General features: G+C 45.5%; 1 protein-coding gene across 4 annotated transcripts in view; it reads right to left on the bottom strand.

Moving 5' to 3' along the window:
- The window catches only part of GRHL2 (grainyhead like transcription factor 2), a 170,389-nt gene that overhangs the window by 10,594 nt on the left and 135,079 nt on the right, over nucleotides 1–24,716 (bottom strand). For 3 of the 4 annotated variants that reach the window (XM_053896592.1, XM_019467969.2, XM_053896593.1), the window contains exons 12-14: nucleotides 21,123–21,154; nucleotides 9,231–9,325; nucleotides 5,090–5,175 (exon numbers count right to left, since the gene is read on the bottom strand). In XM_053896592.1, the coding sequence (XP_053752567.1) occupies nucleotides 5,090–5,175; nucleotides 9,231–9,325; nucleotides 21,123–21,154 (213 nt within the window). The remainder of the gene's footprint in view (nucleotides 1–5,089; nucleotides 5,176–9,230; nucleotides 9,326–21,122; nucleotides 21,155–24,716) is intronic. The other variant, XM_053896591.1, reaches the window with a different exon arrangement.

Raw genomic sequence — 24,716 nt, 5'->3', positions numbered from 1 at the left:
AGCACAAAAAGGGAAGAATTTCTGATCAGCGTTCCCTACGTGAGAACTTGCTGTCGGCTGGACCATGTGTTATTTGTACCTGATTATTATTCTGACTTGCTTGGCCTGAAAGGGTTTGTTTTTTTTTTTTAACTTTGGTCGGTGTCGTTTGGAACTTCTTTTTAAAATAAAATAGGGACATGCTTCTACCCAACGCCATCAGACTCCTCTCTTGTGAAAGAAAAGTGATTCTGATTCTTGGTCTTTTCAGAGGTTTGACTCCCAATGCCCCAGAGCAGGAATGCAAATACCTCGGCTCACAAATCAGTGGATAAGGATCAGAACTAGGCAATTTGCATAAAACCAGCACAATTCCAGTCTGGACTTGGGTCTGCTGGGAGTGGCAGCAGCGGCTAGCATTTATTGAGTAGTTACTAAGTGCCTATCATAGGGGCACATAACACTCTGATCCAACAGATCAGATCCATCATTACAGTAAATAGGTACCTCTCTGAGCCCTGTTGGTCAGGTGAGGCAACTCGAGCTGACAGTCATTAAATAATTTGCCCTGCTAATAAGTGGCAGAGACAGGTTTCAAAGGTAAGAATCTGGCAGTCCGGTTTCAGATTCTGAACTCTTAGAGAAAATGGGCATACGAGAGACTGAAGGGCAAATGTCTGCCCTCCACACAACTGTCACAGGCAGAGGGAGTGGCAGCTTGATAATAGGCCACAGTGACACAACGTCCTCTGCCTCCATGCCAGGCGAGGAAGCATGTTTTGGCAAGTTCAGAAACCCTGGAAAGAAGTGGGACTGTGCAGGATATCATGTGGAAGAAGCTGGCCATCTGTCAGTGGGTTATAGAAGGATTGATTCCTTCTGCCCAGGCCCTGGATGATGTCACCCCTAAACTCTACTCTCTATGCAAGGAAAAGATGTGCTGCACGACAGTTCTCTTGAAGGCAGCAGTTAGTAAGAGTGCTTGCTTTTTAATCTGTGCTTTTCAATTTACCTGCAACAGTGATCCACTTCTTTTTTTCTTAATTTTATTCTTTTAATGTTTGTTTATTTTTGAGAGAGAGAGAGAGAGAGAGAGAGAGAGAGAGAGAGCATGAGTGAGGGAGGGGCAGAGGGAGGGGGAAACACAGAATCCAAAGCAGGCTCCAGGCTCCAAGCTGCCAGCACAGAGCCTGACGTGGGGCTCAAAATCACGAGCCGTGAGATCGTGACCTGAGCCAAAGTTGGACGCTTAACCTACTGAGCTACCTGGGAGCCCCCACGATGATCCACTTCTATAATTTTTAAAAACCCATCATTAATATTTTTAAAGACCCCAAAGACTTCCTTTACACCCTGGAGGATTCTAGATCTTGGACATATCTCATCAATGTGTTATTGGTTGGTTGCCTGATGAGCTGTAATTTTTAGACTTTTAATTTGTAGAGTATTATCTTTGCCCAGAAACCTCAGGTATGTGACAAACAGAACTTAGAGACTCCCACTGATTTCCACCAATGTAGGACTCAGTCTGCCTTGTCTAGAGACATCCAACAGGACAGCCTGCTCTGGAAGGCAGTGACTTCTATTTGGCGTTATAAACTATTCAGTGTGGGCTCTAAGAAACACATTTAAAAAGGAGGAGACTCTGGCTTGCAGATCACTTCCTCGGTGGCTGCATTCGACCTGTCAAGAGAATCAGGAAGCAGTGGCGTTTATCGCCATGCGTGAACAACTCGGTTGAATTGAAGAGGGTGCCACCAGGTCCACTGAACAACCCCTTCCCTTGTGTGCATCAGCCAACTGAACAACAGAGAACATCCCTACCCCTTTCTCTAGCCCCTTTGGCTTGGAGGAATCTCAGTCCACCTCCCTACCCTATAGTACTTACAGTTATCCTCTATCTATCTATCTATCTATCTATCTATCTATCTATCTATCTATTCTATCATCTATCTATCTATAGAGTATTTCCATGTGTTACTTTTTTTTTTAAATGTTTATTTATTTTTGAGACAGAGAGAGACAGAGTGCAAGTGGGGGAGGGGCAGAGAGAGAGGGAGACACAGAATCTGAAACAGGCTCCAGGCTCTGAGCGGTCAGCACAGAGCCCGACGCGGGGCTCAAACCCACGGACTGTGAGATCATGACCTGAGCCGAAGTTGGACGCTCAACCGACTGAGCCACCGAGGCACCCCCCTATGTGTTACTTTTAGGTGCCATGTATGTGGCCTCATTTAATCTTCAGCACAACTCTACATCTCATTTTATATCATTATCCTTATAACGATGGCCCACGTTATTATTCTTATTTCAGAAATTATGAGACTGGGGTACAGAGAAGTTGAGTAACTTGCCCAAAGTCACATCACTCACATGTGTCAGGGCCAGGATTTGAACCTGACTGTGTGGGGTCAACCCCTACACATAGTACTTTTGCTTGATGGTTTATTATTGCCTCCTTTTCTTTCCTTCAGTTGTTGTGAGCTATGACTTGGAAAGTTTATTCTTCTGGAAGTAGCTTTTCATGTGTGGACATCTCTCTAATTGGACGTAAGCCACTCAAGGGCTTAAGTCGGCGTCACCACTCTGTGGAGCTATCAGCCCTTGGGAGACCCCCTTTCTGGGCCTCAGTCCCCACCTCTGTAAGATGGTGATGATGCCAAGTTCCCAGGGGGTATTGCAAGGACCAAATAAAGCAATGCATGTGAAGCCATGCCACCCACAGCACTCAGCATGATGGCCTGTATATAGTAGGTGCTCAGTTCAGTCAAATATTTATGCTCAAGGATCTGGGGATACACAGAAGACACAAAGTCCCTGTGCTCGTGAGCTTTACACTCTATTGGGGAGGAGAAAAAAAATAAACGTCTAGCAAATGTTAAATATGTTAAATATGGAGTAAAACAATGCACGGTAAGAGAACAGCGATAGAAAAGCCATTTCTGTAGGTGGTATGGCCAGGCCCATCTCAGCAAGGGCCATGTAAGCAGAGACCCGAGGAATATAAGAGAGTGAGCCTTCAGATCATGATCTCACGGTCTTGTGAGTTCGAGCCCCACGTGGGCTCTGCACTGACAGCATGGAGCCTGCTTGAGATCCTCCTTCTTTCGCTGTTCTTCCCCTGCTCACACTCTCTCTCAAAATAAATAAATGAACTTAAAAAAAAGAGAGTGAGTGAGCGTCGTCCACATGGAGGAAGAACACTCCTGACAGAAGGAGCAACAGGTGCAAAGGCCCTGAGGTATGAGTAGGCCTTAGGGGACTCAGAGACCAGCAAGGAGGCTGCGCAGCTGAAGATTCATTTGTAGGATTACTAAGTCAAATCACTTGGAAAAACCAAAAAACTTTAAAAACTCATGTCAACTCCACTACCACCATCGTCATCACAAAATCTCTGTCTGTAATCAAGTTTAAAACCTAATTGTAAGAATAAAGAAGCCCAAGTGAATCACCGAAGTTACACAGATGGCTTAGTTGACATGATACCAAATATGCAGATGAAAAGAGGAATATTCTATTTTATCCAAATGACACCAAGTATGGGGGCATTCAGTAACATCTGCTGACAGAGAACTAATTTTTTCTATCCAGGTGTCTACATCTGTATGTATAATGATATCACGGCATTGAAATGAAGGTGTGGGAGGTTCAGGATGAGTAAAAGAATTATCCACTTCTGAAGAAAAGCGACCCAATATGACACAGGTTGAACAATAATTCCATTCTTCTTTGTTGTGATCAAGAGTTCTTTCTAAGATAGTGAGAGGTCAAGGGCAGTACAAACATATAGAACAATTTTCCAAGGTAGGCACTGTCCACAGTTTACAAGGAAGGAAACAAAAGACTCTGAGTGCCATTTGTGAGACCGCACAGTCATGATAGGCGCCCAGTCACTCATGTTTGCCAATCGTTTTTGCCTCTGCGTGCACTACTCTCCCCCATACCCCCAGCCAAGCAAAGCAAGGAATGTGTAATGAACTCCCCTGTGAGATATCAGAAGTTCAACTCTCCTATGGTGGGGGAGGGTTGGCAGAGGTTACTCAGTGGGTGAAAACAAAAGTTCAAATAAAACCTTGCACATGAATGTTCACAGCAGCACTATTCCAAACAGCCACAGGGTGGAAAAACTCCAAAAATCGAACAGCTGATGAATTTGGAAAAACAAAATATGGTATATCCATACAGCGGAATATTATTCGGCCATCAAAAAGAATGGAGTCCTAATTGTACTACACCATGTTTGAAACATTATGCTGAGTGTGAGAAACCAGCCACAAAAGACCACATATTGTATGATTCCACTTAGAGATTCCACTATCCTATACATGTTAACGTTTTGCCTCACAACCCAAGATGCTGTAGCCGTTTTGCAGACCGACAAATGAGTTGGGACGGTCCCCTGGCAGTGTCTCCGTCACCATAGAAAACCCAGATCCTCTATAACACAGTTGTACTCAAAAACAAAAACAAAACAAAACAAAACAAAAACAAAGTGGCGGTGAGAAATCATATTCAAAGTAGAGTCATATTAAAGTCATATTCAGATGGATAAAACATAAAATAACTTTTCCTGAGCCCAGGTTCCACCATGATCGACTAAATTAGGGATGAGAAGGGAGGGAGGGACTTCAGATATCTCTTACCTCCGATATATATACATACATCACCTTAGATAACCTCAGATAGTAACCTCAGATATATACGTGAGGTCATATTTTTATTTTGGGTTTCACTATCACAGCTCGCAAGACACTTCCTAATTGTTTTTCTTCTGTGCATATTTGGAAGTTAGACGTATCTAATTTGATTTCATGCAGAGACCAATGGAAACTCGCAGATTAACCTTCCTGTACAGCAATCTTACTCTGATTAGCCTTAAATTGACAGGAATTGGCAGTTTGTCTAAAGTTTCCTTCTCCTTAAGATGTTAAGAGGCCCTGACAGTGATGGAGATCAGATCAGTGTTTCCCTAAATCTGTTTTTTTTTTTTTTTTTTTTTCTTTATAAAGCTCATTCTGGAGCCATCTGGAAGGCTGCATTTTAATGAACGGACTCCAGCTCAGGAGAACACAAGCAGGTTTCCCAGAGGCTGACGGGTCCCCCTGCTTACCGCTTCCATCAGGCCCTTCACCGTGGGGGATTTCAACATCAAAGCGTCGAACACGTCGTCTGTCTCCTTCCGCACGTACAAAAGCACTGAAAGAGAAGCAGAGGCGAGGCGGTGACCCAGGAGCCCACACAGCTGCCACCACTCCCGGCCACTTCCTGACACACACCTGCCAGAGGCTGACAGTATCTGCGAGGTCGCGGACCCCGGACCCTGATGACCCCTACAAGGGTGACTGACGCACCTCCACAGATGATCAGCAGCCAGGGGGCCGAGGCCCCTCAATGGAGTATACTGACAACTAGGCTACACTTAGCAGGCTGTGATGCTGTCCCACACTATTCACATGTCCATGATACATCTCTTTCTGTGACCTTTGACTCCTATGTATTCATCTGATCATTCAACAAATATTGCAAATACCCATGAGGCTGAGTGCTACGAGCTGAGGTGCAGCCCTGAATTAAGGCATGGTCTGCCCTTAAGGAATCTGTAGTCACTTAGGGAGGCAAGAATTTGAGGCATTCCTCAAATAAGCAGATAGCCATCCGGGGTTGGATGAGTTCAGAAGGAAAAAGACACGAGAGAGTGCTTACAGGGCCTGGGCTTTTCTCGGAGGTGGGGAGGTGGGGGGAGAGGGCAGGGAGAGCAACTCCAGGCAGACAGACCAGCATGTGCAAAGGCCCGGGAGGTAGCCAGTGCCTGTCAGAGGCAAGCCAAGGGAGAAGAGGAGGACGTGGAGTATGACAGGCCTGGCTTTGACCCCAGTTCAGCCTTCTGTGGGGCCCTGCTCACTTACCCTCTCCAAGCGTTGATTTTCCCTGGAAAACGGGGATAATAATGTTGCCATGAGACTTAAATGCATAGCACCCACGTGGGGCGCTTAGCACCATGCCCGGCACCCAGTGAGCACCGGTCCACCCTCGGCACATGCCGCGATGAAGCACCTGTCGCGGTTCTAGGTTCCTCAGTGGAGGTAAGCACAGCTTTGTGTTCACTTGTCTATAACGGAACAGTCCCAGTTTGCTGATGCGCTGACTAGGAGAGATGGTCGGGACCCCAGACACCATCAGAGAGGAGAAGACACTCTGCCACGGCAGACCCTTCCCTACACCCACTACCCTGGGGCGTGGCCCAGAAACACTGGGGACATCATTCCGATGTGACCCTCCAGCCCCCTGAGCTGACTGCGCTTTCTCTCTCCTTCTCCCAATGATGTGGGTTCTGGCTCTAACTTCAGAGGGAAGGACAAGGCCAAGACTGAAGCCCTCTGCACCTGGCTATTCCAGGAAGAATGTACAGTCAAGAAACCCTGCTGAGGGGCGCCTGGGTGACTCAGTTAAGCGTCCGACTCGATGTCAGCTCAGGTCACGATCTCATGGTTCGGGAGTTCAAGCCCCACACCAGAGCTCTGTCTCTCTCTCTCTCTCTCTCTCTTTGCCCCTCCCACGCACTCTCTCAAAATAAAGAAATAAACTTTAAAAAAGAAAAAGAAAAAAGAAACTCTGCTGAGCCTCTGGCCATAGTCAGATACCAAGAGAGCTACGGTCACCACCAGAAAGAATGAAGCTGGAGCCAGAAAATGAAACCCACTCTAACTCAAACTCCTGCCCCTTCTTCCCACCCCTCCCCAGTCCCCAAGGACGTCATTAAAGCTGCTTGCTTTATAAAGGCAGAGTCTACGTGAATGTACATGGGTTCTGCCTACATTTTCTTTCTGTAGACAGCAGATGTTCAGTTTGTGCACGACAAAAAAGAAAAAAAAAAAAACAACCCTGAAGTATTGCAAAGTTTCTTCTCCTTACCAAGTATAAAAATAAACTACCAATTAAATAAACACATTGAGCGTGTCTCCAAAGATGTCAAAACTTAGTCCTTTGGAAGGAATATTTGATAGTTTCCATTTCAGCTAAAATGATCTAAAATGATCTGGTGACCTAACGGCGGTGTAAGAGGACTCAGCGTCAGCAGTACAATGAGAAACAATTAGACCACAGGCCCCCCCCCCCCCCCCAGGTACAACTAGATGAGGAAAATTAAATTCTAAAATATGGCGGCTGTTACAGCGAACCTTCTATAACTTCTTCCTGCAGCCACCAACAGAAAAATGTAGGCTGACACTAAGGAAACCCCAAACATATTCTATTAAAATGAGTACTGCTTCCATTGGGTTTATAAACTTCTTCTTTTAAAATCATTGTCTTTGAAAGAGCATGGCTGATACTCTTGCCCCAAGTGTCACCGTAAGGGGTTAAAGGCGGGATGGAGGCGTGTTGACGGGCTGTGGGAGAAACAGGGTCGTGCCACCGTCCCCCCACCCCCACCCCGGCTGGGCATGCTGACAGTCACACAGGGCACGCTGGGCTCACAGCACACCCCCACAGCCTGCCCCAGGGCGTCCGCTTCTGTCACTGTGCATCTGAGGGAGGACACTCAAATAATCAACTCCATTAACGACAGCATTAAGGACCATCTTGCATCCCAGACACCACAGGAGAGGCAGACGGCCACAGGGGCAGGCTCCAAGTGACTCCCACGGAGCCACCCAGAGAAGTAGCTACCAAGGCAGAACAACAAAGAATGGCACTGGTGATAATTACGATCATTTTCTCTCCTTGGAGAACTTCCAAGGAATAAACAATAGCAACCATCACTGACCCTGATTCCTCCTGTTTGTCAAAGACCAGCTCAGACTGGGAGCTCCAGGCGAGGGGCTCAGGAACTCCACTGTCCTTTTTCCAAAGAAAAGCCACTCCCAGGAGAGCATTTCTCTATTGCTGGTGGGTTGCAGCGCCCTCATGTGTCTCTATGATTTAGATGTTTCGAAGGCCGCAGACTTGCTTTTTTGTCACAGCCCAATAAAATTCCCAGTGGCAATTTTTGTACTGACCTCACAGTCTCAAACTAATCTGAAAAACACAACCATTGGACTAGCCAGCATGCACTAGATATGGATGGGAGCTACAATTCCTGTTGCCTGTGTGGTTCTTCATTTCCACATAATTCTGCCTTCATTCTGAAGTATGCGATATAAAAGGCACGCGGGAATGGTGCTCAAAATGCCCTTGAATGTTTGATGGTAAGCCTGTGAAATCAGCCAGTCTTTTAAAGGTATAAATGTTGCTAATGTAATTAACACCACCCAGGTATTCATGCTCTTTCCATTTTAAAACACGAATTACTTATTCACGATGAATAGACCGTAACTAGATGCAGACCTAATAATAAAACTCACAGCTACAATAGTGAACGGGGTGCTTACTATGTGCTAGGCACCTGAGTTAAGTGTTTTACATACATTAAAGTTCACCGGTCCTCACAGGGACTCTAAAGGTAGGAACTCTTGTCAGCCCTGTTTTACAAATGAGGACTTGAAGGGGCAGGGGGTTCTTCCCAAGGTCATACAACTCTGAAGGGCTGAGGTAGGCTACAGAGGGGATGCTCTTGACCATTATGCAAATCCCATTACAACAAACAGAAAAGAAAATGTCTCATTAGCAAACAACTCAAGCCTGTGTGGACGGCGAACATATTTAACCTGGTAACCTGACTCACTGAAATTCTGGTACCATATGTCTAAGATCTCTGGAAGCTCCTGGTGTTGGCTATAGCAGGATATGGGGGGAAACGGCCATTCCCCACACTTTCCTCTTGCTCCAAGGAAGGCCAGTGAGTCACGTAGAGCCTCGACATGCTGAGCAAGACATTGACACACTCTCGCTTTGTTTCTTACTCTCTTGATGAAGTGGAGTAAGATCCTTGACTGCGAGAAAGTCAGTTGTGAGGTCAGAACTCATGTATTTGTACGAGGTTAATCCTTTGCATCTACGGAACGATTCTTCTGAGATGCTATTGTCACATACGCAGCACAAGTTTCTTTTTAACCTCTGACCTCACTGGTTACGTTTCTCCCAAGGCAAAGGAGAGAACCAGTGCCCAGAAAGAATAAATGTTTGCTTATGGTGCTTACAAGGATAGGACTGAAAGTGAAGGAAAAGACTGTGGACTTTCCTGTGTCAAGAAACAATCCCCAGGCCAGCCCTGAAGCACAGGGCCTGGGCAGGGCTGCATGGGTCCCCGAGAAGCGCCCCCACCATTCATGATGGGAGGGTGGGTAACCTTGGCAATGCCAGTGAGGAGATACCTCGCTTCATCCCTTCTTCTTTCATCTGCTTAGAAGGTGCTGGACCAAACTCCTCTTCCATGGGCCTGAACATCCGTTTGACAAGGACACTGCTGCTAGAAAAGATGGGCAGAAATTGTTAAGTAAAGCATGCAGGGGGCCAAAAGAAAGGTTCACGTGTGCGTTTCTGGGGCTTTTCCTTTTGCTTATGTCATCCTTAGTTTTCCACAACTGGATCCACTCAGCAACCTCCCTCCTCCCCCTACAGGTCCCAGGGGTAGAACACACGTGCCAATGTCTTTGGGGCATGGACCAAACACATACTCCTCATTGCTGAATATGGACCCAAGATGAGACCTCTGGGTTTCAGCCACTCCATCCTGCACCTAACCTCCTTCCTGCTCAAAAGATCGGGGCTGGGGTGGGGAGAGCAGGAGTGAGCCCTGGGGTCTCTGTGGTCTCCAAGTTATCAACCCCTCCCATCTAGCTGGGGCCTGAGTGTCCTGCACTTTCTTGCCAGCCCCTGAGGGCACGGGGTGGCGGGGGGGGGGGGGGGGCTATGGAGATGATATGGGCTCGCCTGGCTGGCTGTCAGTTCTGAGGCTGCCCCGACTTTCTGCCCATCTATGGCTCTGTCTGGCTGAAGTAGATGGGACCGCAGTGGTGGAAGTTCTCGAGAGACCCAGACCTTGGCTGCCCAGCCGTTTCCTCCCCTGGATCCCCTCCCTTCACTCCCTGGATCCCATACGGTGCTGGGTCCCCACATGTCCCCACTGGAGCCGTGCTGGTGGTTCTGCATTTCCTCCCTAAGTTCCTGACCATTCTGGCCTCTTTAAGGAAAGGGAGAGCTCTTTGAGAGGAATGGAGATTAGAAGGACAGACTGTCATTGAAGAGAAGTCAGTGATGCTGGGTACTGCGGGCTGCAGGTGTGTGCCAAATGCATATGCTGAAACCCCACTCTCCAGTAAGGTGACATTCAGGGGTGGGCCCTTTGAAAGGTAATTAGGACATGAAGGCAGAGCCCCTATGATGGGATAAGCGTTTTAATAAGAAAGAACTGCTTTGTGAAGACACAGCGGGAAGAGGGCCATCTGCAAGCCAGAAGAGGGTTCTCACCAGACACCAACCATACGGGCACCTGATCTCACACTTCTAGCCTCCAGAACACATTTCTGTTGTTTAAGCCACCCGGTTTATGGTATTTTGTTATAGCAGCCTGAACGGGCTCAGACATGGAGAAAATGCTCCTGAATGGAGTCTTGGTATTCTTCAAGCCCTCAAGGGAGTAGACAGACACTGAGAAATTTCTACTGTCTCTGGAGATGCCTGGAACCAGGCACGTGAAGCAATGTCAGACAGGCAGTTCAGTAGAATTGTTAAGAAGTGAACTCTGGATCCAGACTACTTTGGTTTAAACCCCTGCTCTACAATTTACTAGCTATGGGAATATGGACAAGTTCCTCAACTGCCCTGAGTCTCAGATTCCTTGTCTTTAAAAGGAGGCTGTGGAAAGAATTAAATAAATTCGACATACAGAGAGCACACACAAGGTTGCCTCCTATAAGTGCTACTTGTTAGAGATGATGAGGACAATGATGATTAAAGGTGGAGAGACGAGAGAGAGAGAGAGAGAGAGAGAGAGAGAGAGAGATGGAGAAGAATAAATATGGCAGAGACCTTGAAAGACATCCAAGTTTCCATGTACCATCAGAGAACAAATAGTCCACTTTGGTCCAAGTTTAGGACCCATGTTGGAAAAGCTTCCTGCACGGCAGGGTGACATTATATCAATACCAAACTTCCAAGATAATACAAACCCCTGCTTCAAAGGCAACTCCCCATTGGCATTGCTGTCATTAAGAAGCTATTTATCAGTTCTCAAGTCAAGCCAGTGGTGGGGTCCAGAGGTACAAAGTGGTACAAAAGTATGGACATCTCAGTAAGTATTTCTATTAACTCTAATAGTTTAAATTATTAAACCAACAATACTTTATCATCGTATACTCTAAGTGTTCCAAAAAGGCCTATCAATTTTTTTAAATAACTTCATATTTTACAAAGTACTTTTCATCTTGTTGGTCAGTTAGGTCTCATGAACCCTGTGTGAGCCAGCCAGGGCAAGGTGTAATCTTATCCCTATTTTAGTGAATAAGTACAGGGCAATGCAGCTAATAAGCAAAACAGACTGTTTAGAGAATGTGGCTTTGAGGGACGACTCATGATAAAGGTACTCAGAATCCGAGGTAATGATGAGTGAGGGTATGAGAAATCGATATTAAGAGTCAGCATTCTCTTTTATTCCCTAGTAAGCCAAATGGCGAACACAACTAGAGGGAAAACTCAAACTCAAGTCCCAGTTCATGCCAGTAATAAACTGTTAGGGCACTGTTTCTTCTGTCTTCACCTCACTCTGTTATCATAAAAGCAGGTCATGTTATTCCACTGTCTTGGAAATGGAGTGACCGTGACCTTGGGAACAGATGATTAAAAATCTATTCACACAGCTCCAGTCTGGTGATATTTAGTAACAGGTACAGAGCCTGAAATATCACCAGACATGCTCTCCTGCTGTGTGAGGGTTCCTAAACCAGTGATTTTCTTTTTCTCACCAAGCAAGATCTATTTATGTTTCTCCAGTTCTGCTGACTTTTGATAGCACCCAATTCTGAGCCATGACAAACTCTGCCATTAAAATAACATCTTGGATAAACCACATGTCTCTTGGGAGTGCAAAAAAAAGTGCTTTTTCACACTTTTGAATCAATAAACCCAGCAGGAGTCAATCAGTTTGTGTGGTCTGGATTCAAATGTTTCATTTATTTTCAAAGGCAAGAAAAGAGGGCCAGGTATGACAGACTCACTTAATAGGCGAAAAGACACAAATTCCAGGTCTCCTAATGCCTTGTCCAATTACGCTGTATTGTACCACTGCGGTACCAGAGAAGGACCAGAGAAACAGAAGAAGGTGCTTCCTCTGACATCAACCTCTATTTCGCTGGCAAATGTGTGGCTGTGAGTGACCCCAGGTTTAGCAGCCCATGAAGCCATTGCCTTGTGGGGTCAATCTCAGGGAAAGAAAGTCGCTGAGGTACACACAAACTGCTAAGTCTCATCAGAAAAAATCTGGGAAGGTGTTCAGCTCTGAGGCCTGGGTCTCTGGCCACACCTGACAAGCTGAGGTGCACTAGCCATTTGCCCCTAGTGAGGAGGCAGCAAAATAAAGTGCAGAAATGAGTTGCAGCCACCATGGAGACACAGTTTGTCTATTTCACAACTCTGCTTATGGTCTATGTGTGCTAATTACCATGTCTGCCTCAAATGAATTGAGCTTCCTCCCCTCAGAAAAGAGGAGGCCCTCTTATGTTCAAGTCCTTACAAGGTCTCCTACAGGATGGAGTAGGATCTCAATTGATTTCAATAACACATGACTTGTTGGGTAATCATCCCAAAATGACTTTAATCAATACTAGTTTGGGGCAGTGACAGAATTCATCTGACCGAATTAGCAAAACACAAACAAAACCCACATCTAGATTTCATAATGATTACTGGAGTTACGAGCTCAAAAATGCAAGGAAAAACCAGGTCGGTAGGCCCCCAAAGGATTATTTGAAGCGGAAATACAGATATTCCTGTTTCTGACAAGATGTTATAGCTTGTGGCAAGCCAGTGTTCTAGCCAAGAACAATGTGAAACTGTATAAAATTTAAAAAAACAAACAGAAGACCTCTTGAAGGTATTGGAGACTGCTGATGGGGCAGCCAGCGAGCGCTTCAGGAGCAGAAATCTCAGGGAAGAGAACACAAAGAAGGTGAGCTGGTGATCAGTGAGCCACTGTTCCCTCAGAGCTAGTTCTCGACTGGGAGCAGAGGGTGATCATCCGAGCAGAGGCACATACGCAGGGACAAAGGCACATACGCACAGCTTTTGGCAATCTTATGAAGTTAGAGAAACGGAAATTGGTGTTTGGTGCTGCAAAGATATCTAAGGCTTATGGGAAAACTTCCAGAGAGTAGGGAAGCACAGAGAAGTGAGCCAGACAATGTAGTATTCCTTCCAAGGCACGTGCCAAGTCGCTAAACTGCACAGGACAGGAGACTAGGAAATTAAGCAGAGAGCTTTTGAAAATCATAGAGGATGTTTGGGTAGTCTCCCCACACTAGAGAGGCAAAAATCGGATTCCGGACCCCACCAAGAAGGAAGGCCCATAGAAAATTTCCTCAGAGCTACAGTCTGGGGGTTAGGATAAATTAGAGGTAGTCTGAGGCTAATATACAAGCTGCAATCCAGCTTAGTGTCAGTTCTGCCCTGACTGGGGTATAGTGTTCTGCATTCACGCAGGCTGCACACCAGAGGACAGGGAAAACCTTCACAAGAGAAAAACATGGTCATCCAGATCTTCCGTAATTTTTACATATATTGTTCATCATTCAACTAATGCTTATCAAATATACTAATAAAAAGGACCGAGGGAAAAAAAGACCATAGAAATATGCCCACAGAAAACACACTTCTAGCATATTATTATTTGAGTTACCAGATTTGAACATTAAAATAATTGTAATTATTGTGCTCATGAAAATAAATGACAAGACATATAGAGCTGGAATCTATTAAAACAAATAAACCAATTGAATGGAAATCCTAGAACTAAAAAGGACAATACCTGAAATTAAGAACTCAGTAGATGAATTTAACAGAGTTGAAAGTTAGGTCAATAGAAAATATCCAGGCTGATGCTTGGTGAGCAAAGAAGACAGAGGTTTGAGAAAAGCACATAAAAAGCATAGGGACACAATAAAAAGTTCTAATACCCATTTATGATCTCAAAGGGGTGGAGAGAGGGAACACATAAGAAGCACTATTTGAAGACAGAATAGCCAATAATGTTCCCAAACTGATGAAAAACATCAACCCACAGATTCAATAAGTGCTATAAAATACCAAGCAGGAAAAAAGTAGAGAAAACCTACATGTAGGAACATCTTAATGAAAATTCCAAAAAACATTTTAAAGCAGTCTCCTCAAACAATAAGAAAGGGAAGAAAGGAAAAGGGGAAGGAAGGAAGGAAGGAAGGAAGGAAGGAAGGAAGGGAGGGAGGGAGGGAGGGAGGGAGGGAGGGAGGGAGGGAAGGGAAGGGAAGGGAAGGGAAGGGAAGGGAAGGGAAGGGAAGGGAAGGATGGACAATTACATGTGAAATAGCAACAATAAGACAGACCTGTGACGTCTCAACAGTAATGATGGAAACCAAAACTGAAAGAAAGCAACTGACAACTTGGAATTTGGTATCTAGCAAAACTATCCTACAAAAGTGACTGTGAAAGAAAAGCACTTACAACAAGCAAACAATGAACAAACAGTATGCGAGAACTCTTTGCCAAAAGCTCAACAAGAAAAATATTAAACAGAGTTCTTCAGGCACCAGGAAAAAAAAAATCCCAAGGCAAAACAGAGAAATCGAGGAAGAAATGAAGAGCAGTGGCAAGGGTAAATATAGGTTAAATTTACAAAAGGAGTTTTTAGTTTAAATCTTCCAGTTTGCAAAACAGCAAAGTAGTATACAAGCATGAATAACTGGTACTAATGTAAGAAACTGATGAAAATATATTAAATATTTTTTTTAAAACTCCCCTTGCCGATCTGATACAGATTTGAGTACTACTGGGTGGGTTTTTAAATTCAATATCTAACATTAAAAAATTAAAATGTATCAATCAAAAAGCAGGCGGGCTCCTTACAACTACATACAGATCTGCCATTACCTTGAAATAAAAATTTCAATTAAAAACAGAATTGAAAATGGGAGGCAACACAGCGGCAGTCACTTGTGTAGCTATTTCTCATGTTATGAGAATCAATATCTATGGCTTGGGATAAAATTTCCAAGGACAATCTCACATATACGGATTTAAAAAGCGCTGTATCTCCACTTTGATGGTAGTGGCAAAGAATTCCCCTGAGAAACGGTGTGAGATGAGCTAAAATGTAACTTTAGTAATGAGAAAGACACTACGTCAAGATGAATTATAAGAATTTAAAGAGGCGCCTGTTTGGCCCAGTTGGTTAAATGTTGGCCTCTAGATCTCGGCTCAGGTCACGATCTCACGGTTCATAACAGTGAAGAGCCAGCTTGGGATTCTCTCTCTGCCCCTACCCTGTTTGTAGTCTCTTTCTCTCTCTCTCTCTCTCTCAAAATAAATAAACTCAAAAATATTTTAATAAAAAAATAAAAATAAAAGAATTTGAATAAAAGTGTTTCATAAAATGTGACAGGTTTCTAAATAATATATTATTCTTTAAATGTAGGTTAACTAAATCAATACAGCAAGTGTCAGTAAATCATTGATGCTTCTGGAGATAGCTGTAAAAGTTTCACTACTCAAACTGGCTCCCAAACTTTAATTTATGTTTTCATTTCCTCTTTGGGACATTAAGGAAATTGTCCTCTATTTTTTTTTTTAAGTTTATTTACTTATTTTGAGAGAGAGAGAGAGAGAGAGAGAGAGAGAGAGAGAGAGAGAGAATGCAAGCACATGAGTTGGGAAGGGGCAGAGACAGGAGAGGCTTTACACGGTCAGCACAGAGCCTGATGCAGGGCTCGATCTCACAAACCATGAGGTCATGACCTGAGCCAAAATCAAAAGTTGGACTCTTAACCACCTGAGCCACCCAAGAGCCCCAATTGCCCTCTGCTTTTAATCACCTTTGTATTCATGTTTTTGTGGTAAAACAAAGCCTATCATACCCTACATTTCATGGTTTGCTTAGCATCCCTTATCAAAGAGAACCTTATCGAAGACAAATACTTGGAGCTCTGAGAAACTGCCCCTTTAAAAGAAGTAGTGCAGGGGTGCCTGGCTGGCTCAGTTGGTTAGGCCTCCAACTCTTGATTTTGTCTCAGCTCAAGATCCAGCCCCGCCTTGGGCTCGGAGCCGGGCTTGGAGCCTGCTTAAGATTCTCCCTCTCCCTCTGCCCCTCCCAGCTGGTGCACATGCTCATGCTCTGCCTTTCTCTCTCTCTCTCTCAAAAAAATTGTATTGCAGAATTCTAGAAGAATTTTATTTTGTGCTGATGAACACATGGTGATGACTTTTCAAATTTAATATTAAATGCACTCCCTGGTGATCGGTTAATAATCTCTAATTTCCCCAAAGGCCAAAAGGTATTGAGTTTTACTCAAAGCCTTTGTTTTCAGGCTGGTAGATGACTACCAGAATTGCCTCTTTTTCTCAGCAACACTGTGACCAAGCTCATGGTTTGGTTTGGCAAGATCTAAGTACTCTCCTTCTGGCAAGAGGAATGGCAGGGCCCTCTGCTGGCGGCACTCAGCATGAAGAGTGAAGTCACTCTGGGAGCTGTCTCTCTGAGCTGGTATGGGACCAATCTACAGGGTTGCCCTGCCCAACATTTGTCTTCTGGCTTTTCCTAAGTTTCATGAGGAGATTATACAATGGGGCTTCTTCTCTTTGAGAATGAGCGAGGAGATAAGAGAAGGTTTTGGAGAGGATTGTGGTCTGAGGATCCTAAGCAGCACCAAGGCAACGAATGGAAGATTTATGGAGGAAAATCACTTTCCTCCAGACACAGGACCACCCAAACTAGCCAAGGGTTCCTGTGCCTCAAATGCAGTGCGAAAGCTACAGAACTGCTAGATTGAAGGGACCTCACGGCAGGAAGGAATAGGGGGCACTCTTGTGCGGACGACTGTGGACAAGAGAGTAAGGCAAGAAGGGTTTTCCAGGAACTAGACAGGTCAGATGGGGATGGAGGCCAGATCCCCAAAAGTAACGGAATAGACTTTCCCACCATGCATGACATTTCATAGCAATTTACATATGATTTCAGGGGGTTTAAAGCCCTTCCCTCTTCCCCATAAGAGCCATTCATGAATCCCTGGTTAAGGGCCCATATTCCACAGGAAATTCTTCCTGTCTGGCTTGTTCTTTCCATTCTGCTTCATCTCCCTCTTTTCCATTTCCCAATTAAGTTTCATTTACTGGGGGCCTGAAAAGGAACCTTAACAATAATAATAATAGCCATGAGTTTTGTTTTTTGAAAGCACCTTCCATAGGCTGGGACATTTGAGATACTAATGCTTATAAGTCTATCAGTTAGGTATTATTATTTGCTACTTTTAGGTAAGACTCCAAACAGTTGTTCTATTAAATTACAGAGCTTGTAAAAGCCTGATTCCAATCATGGCCGACAGGCTCCTGAGCAGTGGTTCTCAAACACTGCTGAGTTTTAGAATCACCTGGGGACTCTAAAAAGGTCTCCCTACTGGGATGCCTGGGTGGCTCAGCCGGTTAAGCATCTGACTCTTGATTTCAGCTCAGGTCATGATCTCACAGTTTGTGGGATCGAGCCCTGTGTCAGGCTCTGTGCTGACAACATGGATTCTGCTTGGGATTCTCTGTCTCTCAAATAAACTTACAAAAAAAAAAAAAAAAAAAAAAAAGGTCTCTGTACCTAAGCTGCATCCCACACCAATTAAATAAAAATCCCCATAATTTTCATCTCCCAAGGTGATTCCAAAGTGCAACAAGAGGCCTGCTGCTGAGAAGTGGTACCCAAAGCCTCTGTATCTAACCTGTACCCTTGCCTATGAAACAAATCTGCACGGGGTCTGTTGCTTGCCAAACTCACACGAGAAGTCACCCCAAACCATCGTTTATCATCGGACAAGGAGGCAGGAACAGGCAGGTGTTCCTCTTTTTGTTCTGTGTAGGCCCTTGGCTGATGACTGCTTCCCATCCCACCTCATCTGCGTTTTCTCTGGTTTCCCTCTTTAATCTCATTCAGGTTTACCAGCACGTCAGGCCACAGGCTCTACTGGTGAGCGAGCCTGTGTCTGACCAGCACGCTGGCCTCGGAGCTGCTGGGGGAGGGGCTCTGGTGTGCCTCCTCCCGCTGGTGGCTTTGTGAATCCTGCTCTTAATCAGATGCCTTCATACTGACTGACTGTGCCTGGCAGGGAGTGTAGAAGTGGCCAGAGACAGCCCTGACGGAGGCTATGCAAGTGCCGGGGACGGTGACAGTCCTCGGGGCTCGGTGAGCTGACCCCCTCTGCCAGGTATACGAATCCGGGCTCGTCACAACGCGGGTCCCGTACCCCAAAAGATGAGCCGAGGATGTGCCTTTGCCACGGCCAGAAAGCTATCACGGTGAGGGCCCGTCTCTATGCCTCTTTGGCAGTCACAGATCAAGAATTAAGAGGGTTGGGTGACAGGACACGATGGCTAAAAGCAGGCCACGGGGGAGAGCAGCTAGATCGGGTTCCAACCCTCTACCACTGCCCGCTGTGTGGCTTGGAACACGTTTCTCAATTCGAAAGTTCCAGTTTGCTCATTCTAAAGTGGAGGTAATTACAGCACCTTCCCCATGGGAATGCGGGGAGTGTTCAATGAGACAATGCATAGAAAGCACTTAGTACGGTGCCTAGCCAACATATCCACTGAAGGTTATTTATTACTTTTACATATAACAATAGGCAACTACCAACTCCGTATTAACGCTGAAGCTCCAAAGCCACCCGCATTGCTCAACTGAACTCTAATTGGATGTATGAGAGACACGGACTTGGGCCTCAGGCCTCACGATTACACAATAACAAAGGGTAACTCTCACTGAGAAGCCAAGCCACACGAGTTAGAAGTGGGTCAACTGGCCACCTCAATGCTGCCAACTTGCAAGGAAGGACCGTGTAGGCTGAGGTAGACTCACAGGTGAGGTCTGCGCATGAAGCAGCACTTGGGTCTCAGACACTTGTCACTTAGGAGGCTAACTTTTCCCATGAGAAGGGAAGAATGTTACTGCTAGATGAGACCTCGAAGATCACCTCATGCGAAATCCTCAGGCTACGGCTGAAGAAACCAAAGCCCAGAGACCAAGGAGCCAGCCCCAGGCCTCACACTGGTAAGCAACGGCCCAGGAGTAGAATGTGGGCTTCCTTAAGCTCAGAGTCACTGTTCTTTCCATGACGCCACACTGTCCCTTGTGAAATATGTGAGTAACAGATTAGAACCGATAGCGCTAATCTTTCTGTTCATTCCAGCCACGGCGAATATATTACCTATGTGCCAAGATAAAAAGAACAATCTAATTTGGTACTTAGCAAATTCAGAACTCAGAATTTAGAGGCCAGATCCTGGATGGACAAGGTCCAGCTACTAACCAGCTGGGGAATGACCCCTTTGAGATTCTTTACCCTTTAGGCCAGAGGATGGCACACGTTTTCTGTAAAGGGCCAGATTAGCAAACATCCTGGCTCTCCTACACGGGGCTCTGTTGTGTTGGAACGACTCAGCTCTGCTGGTGTAGCCACAAGGCGGCCACAGACAAGACATAAAGGAATTAACACGGCTGTGTTCCAATTAAACTTTATGGACACTTGAATCTCATAGAATTTTCACGTGTCGCACAATATCATGCTTCTTTTGGATTTTCTTTCCATTTAAAAATGTTCGGAGACAATACAAAGACAGGTGGTGGGTTGATTTGGTCCTCAGACTGCAGTCTGCCCAACTCCGCTCTAGGAAATGAACACAGCAATATCTGCTCCACTTACTTTGCCTGGAAATGTTTTCTAAGTACATATATAAACTGCATAAGCATAGGGAAGCTCTGAAAAAAATGATCTAGAGATTCCAGTTATACATGCATAATGCAAACCAAGACTTGAGTTGTACATATGTAATGTAACATAGATACTGAAGAGGAAAATAGGGTCCGGGTCACAAGAAATCATCCCAGTATAACCTCCCACTCACGTGGTTGAGGACAGATGTTTATTTCTGAGAGCCAGTTCTAAGGAAACTATTAACAAATTCGGTGGTGTCCCCTGGAGTGGGGATGCTGAAAGGTAAAACTATGTTTGAATGAGGAGGAAAGCATGAGGCTTATCTAGAGAGAACTAGAGGCAATGGGTAGAAGTCAAAAGAAGGTAGACATCAGTTCAACAGACAAAACTAACTTTCTCAGTGTCCCACGGTGTCATGAGCTATCTTACATACAGTGAGAATATTCAGGTAGAAGCTGGCTGATCACCTATCAAAAATGTGGTATACTCGGGGCGCCGGGATGGCTCAGTCGGTTAAGCATCCGACTTCGGCTCAGGTCATAATCTCGCTGCTCGCGAGCTGGAGCCCTGCATCGGGCTCTGTGCTGACAGCTCAGAGCCTGGAACCTGGAGCCTGCTTTGGACACAGTCTCCTCTCTCTCTCTCCCCCTCCTCCGCTCAAGGTCTGTCTCTCTCTCAAAAATAATAAATATTAAAAAAAAATTTTTTAATGTGATATATTCTGGTACATTGCCTAGGAGAGAGGGTCAGCTAAATGACCTCGAAGGTTCCTTTTTGTCTCAAAAATTCTAGAGTCTATACAATGAGTAAATGCATAGAAAGAACCATGCAGAAACTTGATGTGCAAGACAGTTGGGAGCCTTAGGGACCCCATGTAAACCCTCTCTTACCTACAATCCCATGGACAGTGACTAAGTTCTCAGCCTCCCTGGCTTCATTCACACCAGCCTCACCGTTAGCACACTAGGCCCATTTCAAGAGGTACATGTGGGGACCCCAGTACTCAGCAGGGCAGGATGTCTGCCTGGCTGCCACCTCAAGCTCACCTCGATCCTGTGTTGGGGCAAAAGATTTCAGGAACTGGATTATCAGTGAAAAGGTGGAATCAAAGAGATGTGCCACTTAGAAAAATAGCTCGTTATTCAAAGGCAGATCATAGGAAGGAGAGATAAAGAAAGGCTTAGAAGGAGAGCAGCATTTCCCAGCCTTCCTCTCAGTGCCCAGGGTCAAGCCTTTCTCAGCGCTGAGCCCATGGTTATCCAGTGCTCTAAGAGCCATTTCTACTGACATGAACGGACTTTGGGGGTAAAGTGAAAGAACGGAGTGTCTTACCCTTCTCGTTCATCATCCGTGTTGTAATACACCTGTGAAACAAAACAATAGGCTTACTATAGGTCAGACACAAGAAATGGAAATCTATTACGTGATGCACAGAACTTTTCCTAGGCTTACACTGTCTCTTAAAGAAGACAAAAGACAAATCTGTTTAATGATGCTGTGTGTGTGTGTGTGTGTGTGTGTGTGTGTGTGTGTGTGTCCCCAAGGAAATACAGACTTAACCTCATATTCTCCCTAGGATTAATTCCTGGATTTTAAGGAAGTAAAATTAGAAATCTGATTATTATTATTAGCTCAAGTCATTCTGATCAGATTACCTACAGCTCTAAGCCAAATCTGGCTTTTGATATTAAAGAAATATTTTAGCAGGACCTAATATTTTAGCAGGATCTCTGGAGCAAGGCCTGTGAGTAACCGATCCCAGAGGGTCCAGAGGTGAGCTGCCTACGGCTACTGCGCTCTGGCAAAGAGAGGGGAGCAAGAGAGTCCCACGCCGCGCAGCCATAACATCACCCGGGCCTCTTCTGGCTCCCCGAAAAGGCCTGGGTTATTCTGGCGTCCCGCAACCACAGCCATTTAGCGGTCAACCGTCTTCAGGCTGGGGAAAGATCATGTGCCTCTAGGAGGTGCTCCTGGCCAGAAGACCTCTGGGAACAGGTTTCTTTAGGTGGTCAGCATGGTGGCAGGCAGTATCAGATTTAAAGAATTTATGAAGCATCCATATTCTTTTATGAAACTACAGAAATCCAGAGGGGATGTGGGATGTATCTCTCGGCCCAATTATTTATAAAAATTAATTGCAGGCCTTTCTTGAGCTTTCTTTGTGTGCTTCAGGACCATTTGTGTCTGGGTGAAGAACAATACCCCCAGTTAGTATCAGACATTTACATGTTTAACTTCAAAAGTCACTTCCGGTTCTAATGCGGGTTGGTCACCGCCCCTCCCCCAGCTGCCTGGGAGAAAAGCAGCTTCGCCTACACTTCGCCTAGACTGCCGCCTTCCCTACAAACTTTCTCAAAGGCTCTTGGCAGTTCCTGGGATGCTGCCACGCCCAGATTTCCTACACGACAAGGCTGGTTACCTGCAACTCTTTGGGCACGAGTCATTCTACTCATTACTTAGATTTCCACAAGGAACTTTTTCCTCTTAATTTTTTTTTTTATGAATTTTTTTAAAGTAAGCTCCACGCCCACCACAGAGCCCGACACGGGGCTCAAACTCACAACCGTGAGATCAAGACCAGAGCTGAGATCAAGAGTCATACGCTTAACCGCTGAGCCACTGAGTCGCCCAGGTGCCCCTCCTCTTAAAAATTTTTATGTCTATTGTTGTATATTTTGTTTCTTCTTAACAGAAACCAGCAAAGGTAAGATGTTTTCTTCCTCCCTCCCCCAAGTTTCAGTGTGGCTCTGGAGGATCTGTCACGGTGATGTTCTAGAAATGAGACTGTCTATTTGGGTGTATATAGAGCGACCCACGTAAGTGAGGGAGCCTGGGCCATGGCACTGGCCACACAACTGGACTTTTGGGAAAAAGTTCCTGATGCTGGCCTGTTTTTTTTGTTTGTTTGTTTGTTTTTTGCTAGTTTCTTTAAATGTGCCTTGTCTGTCTATATGACAGGGTCATGGACAGCTCTCTGAAAAGTTGATTGGTGACCCCAAAATGAAGCAGCCTTTCTTAAGTGTTTTCCTGCCCTCCTGGATAGCCTCTGTGACACTGTCCCTATCACTGTCCTTGAATTGTCACTTCTTCTCTCACGCAACGACCTTGCTGTTTCTTCCTTGTTGGCTGTAGGGCTTATCGCATGGATTTAATTTTTAGACAGTGTTTCTCAAACTTTAGAGTGCATAAAAAATATCTGGAGCCTTTGTCATAAAGGCAAATTCCCAGAACCCTCTTCAGAGATTTTAATGCAAAAGACTTGGACTAGGGGCGCCTGGGTGGCTCGGTCGGTTAAGTGTCCGACTCTTGATTTCCACTCAGGTCATGACCTCACAGTTCGTGGGTTCAAGCCCCACATCAGGCTCTGTGCTGACAGCATGGAGCCTACTTGGAATTCTCTCTCTCTCTGCCTCTCCCCCATGCTACCTTTCACTCTCTCTCTAATATAAATAAATAAACATTAAAAAAAAAAAAGAAGACATGGGATGGAATTTGGGAACCTGAATTCATATCAAGCACTCTTGTGGTCTGGAGGAAGGCTGTTTACAAATGACAACTGGAAAGACTGTTCTTGAGGGTACGGAGGAGGAGTGCAGTGATCCTTGGGTTCAGGTGCCTTGAGGAAGGCTGATGCCTGCAAAGTGTGCGTTATCTGGAAAGACGATGCCTCTGTGTCTCACAATTTCTCCCAAACTCCCCTTATTGCTTGTTTCTAAAGCCATTCCAGAGAAAAGCCACAGTGACCATTTGGTATTTAATGTGAGGCGAGGGAGAAGATCTCCATAGTGCCTGCACACTGGGTTCATTCCCTCATACTTTTTGATAATTGTCTGATGAAGATTCCAATCCGCATGTGCATCGATGAGGTAATGGAGGAGGAGGAGGGGACACGTAGGCTGACAGTGAACATACCCACTCCCCAGTCCGTGTCCTCGGGTGACTAGGAATTGCTATGCCATAGCTGATGAGCCCTCGACATGGCTGGGGGTCTCTCACCGACCCTGAGAGCTGGAGAGCTCCCCACTTTCCAGCTGCACAGGGCTTTGACGTGGCTGATTTTGACAAGGCTTGTGTCTGCAGTGATTCCTGAGTTGCACACCATCACCTGCCTTCCTCCCCTACCCAAGTCCCCATTTATGGTGAAACCGGTCCATATTTTAACTGGCCACTGCTAGATCCTGTTTTGCAGGGCAAAGCCGGTCTCCACCCCCACCACGCCAACTTCTCAGGCGTTGGCACTGCCGGCTTCCCTCCTACCTCTGGATGCATCTTCCTGCTTTCTAGCTGTTCCAAGGCAAGGCAGCTTTTAAGCCCTAGGCAGCCACCGTAGGCGCTCTTGTCCTTGGGCCAAGTAAGTTGATCAACCATGGAATATTCGCGCATTGTCCCAGAGCACAGCTGACTGTGTTCCTTTGTTGCCCAAAGCTCAGGCAGGCTCCCTCACTGACCCCTCTAACTCTGACTTCGAGGCCACAGGGGAAACCTGAGGGCTCTGCAAAAGTGGCCCCAGATTGTAGAACTTAACTTCGCCAATAACTTGCGGGTGCTGAGCTGCTTTGCATCTGCTACAACCAACAAACTTTAGAGGTGACATTTCCCTTCTGATTTGGTCACAGGCTAGGAACCTAGCTCAGACACGGAGGCCCAAGTGCGGCCAGAGGGCTGACAGCCGTGAGCAGCCAGATTCGGTCTTTTCCTCTGAAGATTCATTTATACCTTTGTCTATTTCAGAGACGTGTTCCCAAGAGAACAGGTCACGCTGTCAGCTTTGACACAGAGCCGAAGCCAGAATCATGACAGTAAACAGTAAGAACAATTTAACTCAATTATCCCTTCTTCTGGAAAGTGTGCATACCCAGCTTCATAAAGTCCCATGGGGCGAAGACCGTAAATATACAAATCACCGTTGTTCTTGGGAATTAAACA

This window comes from Panthera pardus, unplaced genomic scaffold, assembly GCF_024362965.1.
Source record: "Panthera pardus isolate Hobbes unplaced genomic scaffold, ASM2436296v1 HiC_scaffold_7, whole genome shotgun sequence".
Lineage (NCBI taxonomy): Eukaryota > Metazoa > Chordata > Mammalia > Carnivora > Felidae > Panthera > Panthera pardus.
This window is presented reverse-complemented; position numbering and strand designations above follow the sequence as displayed.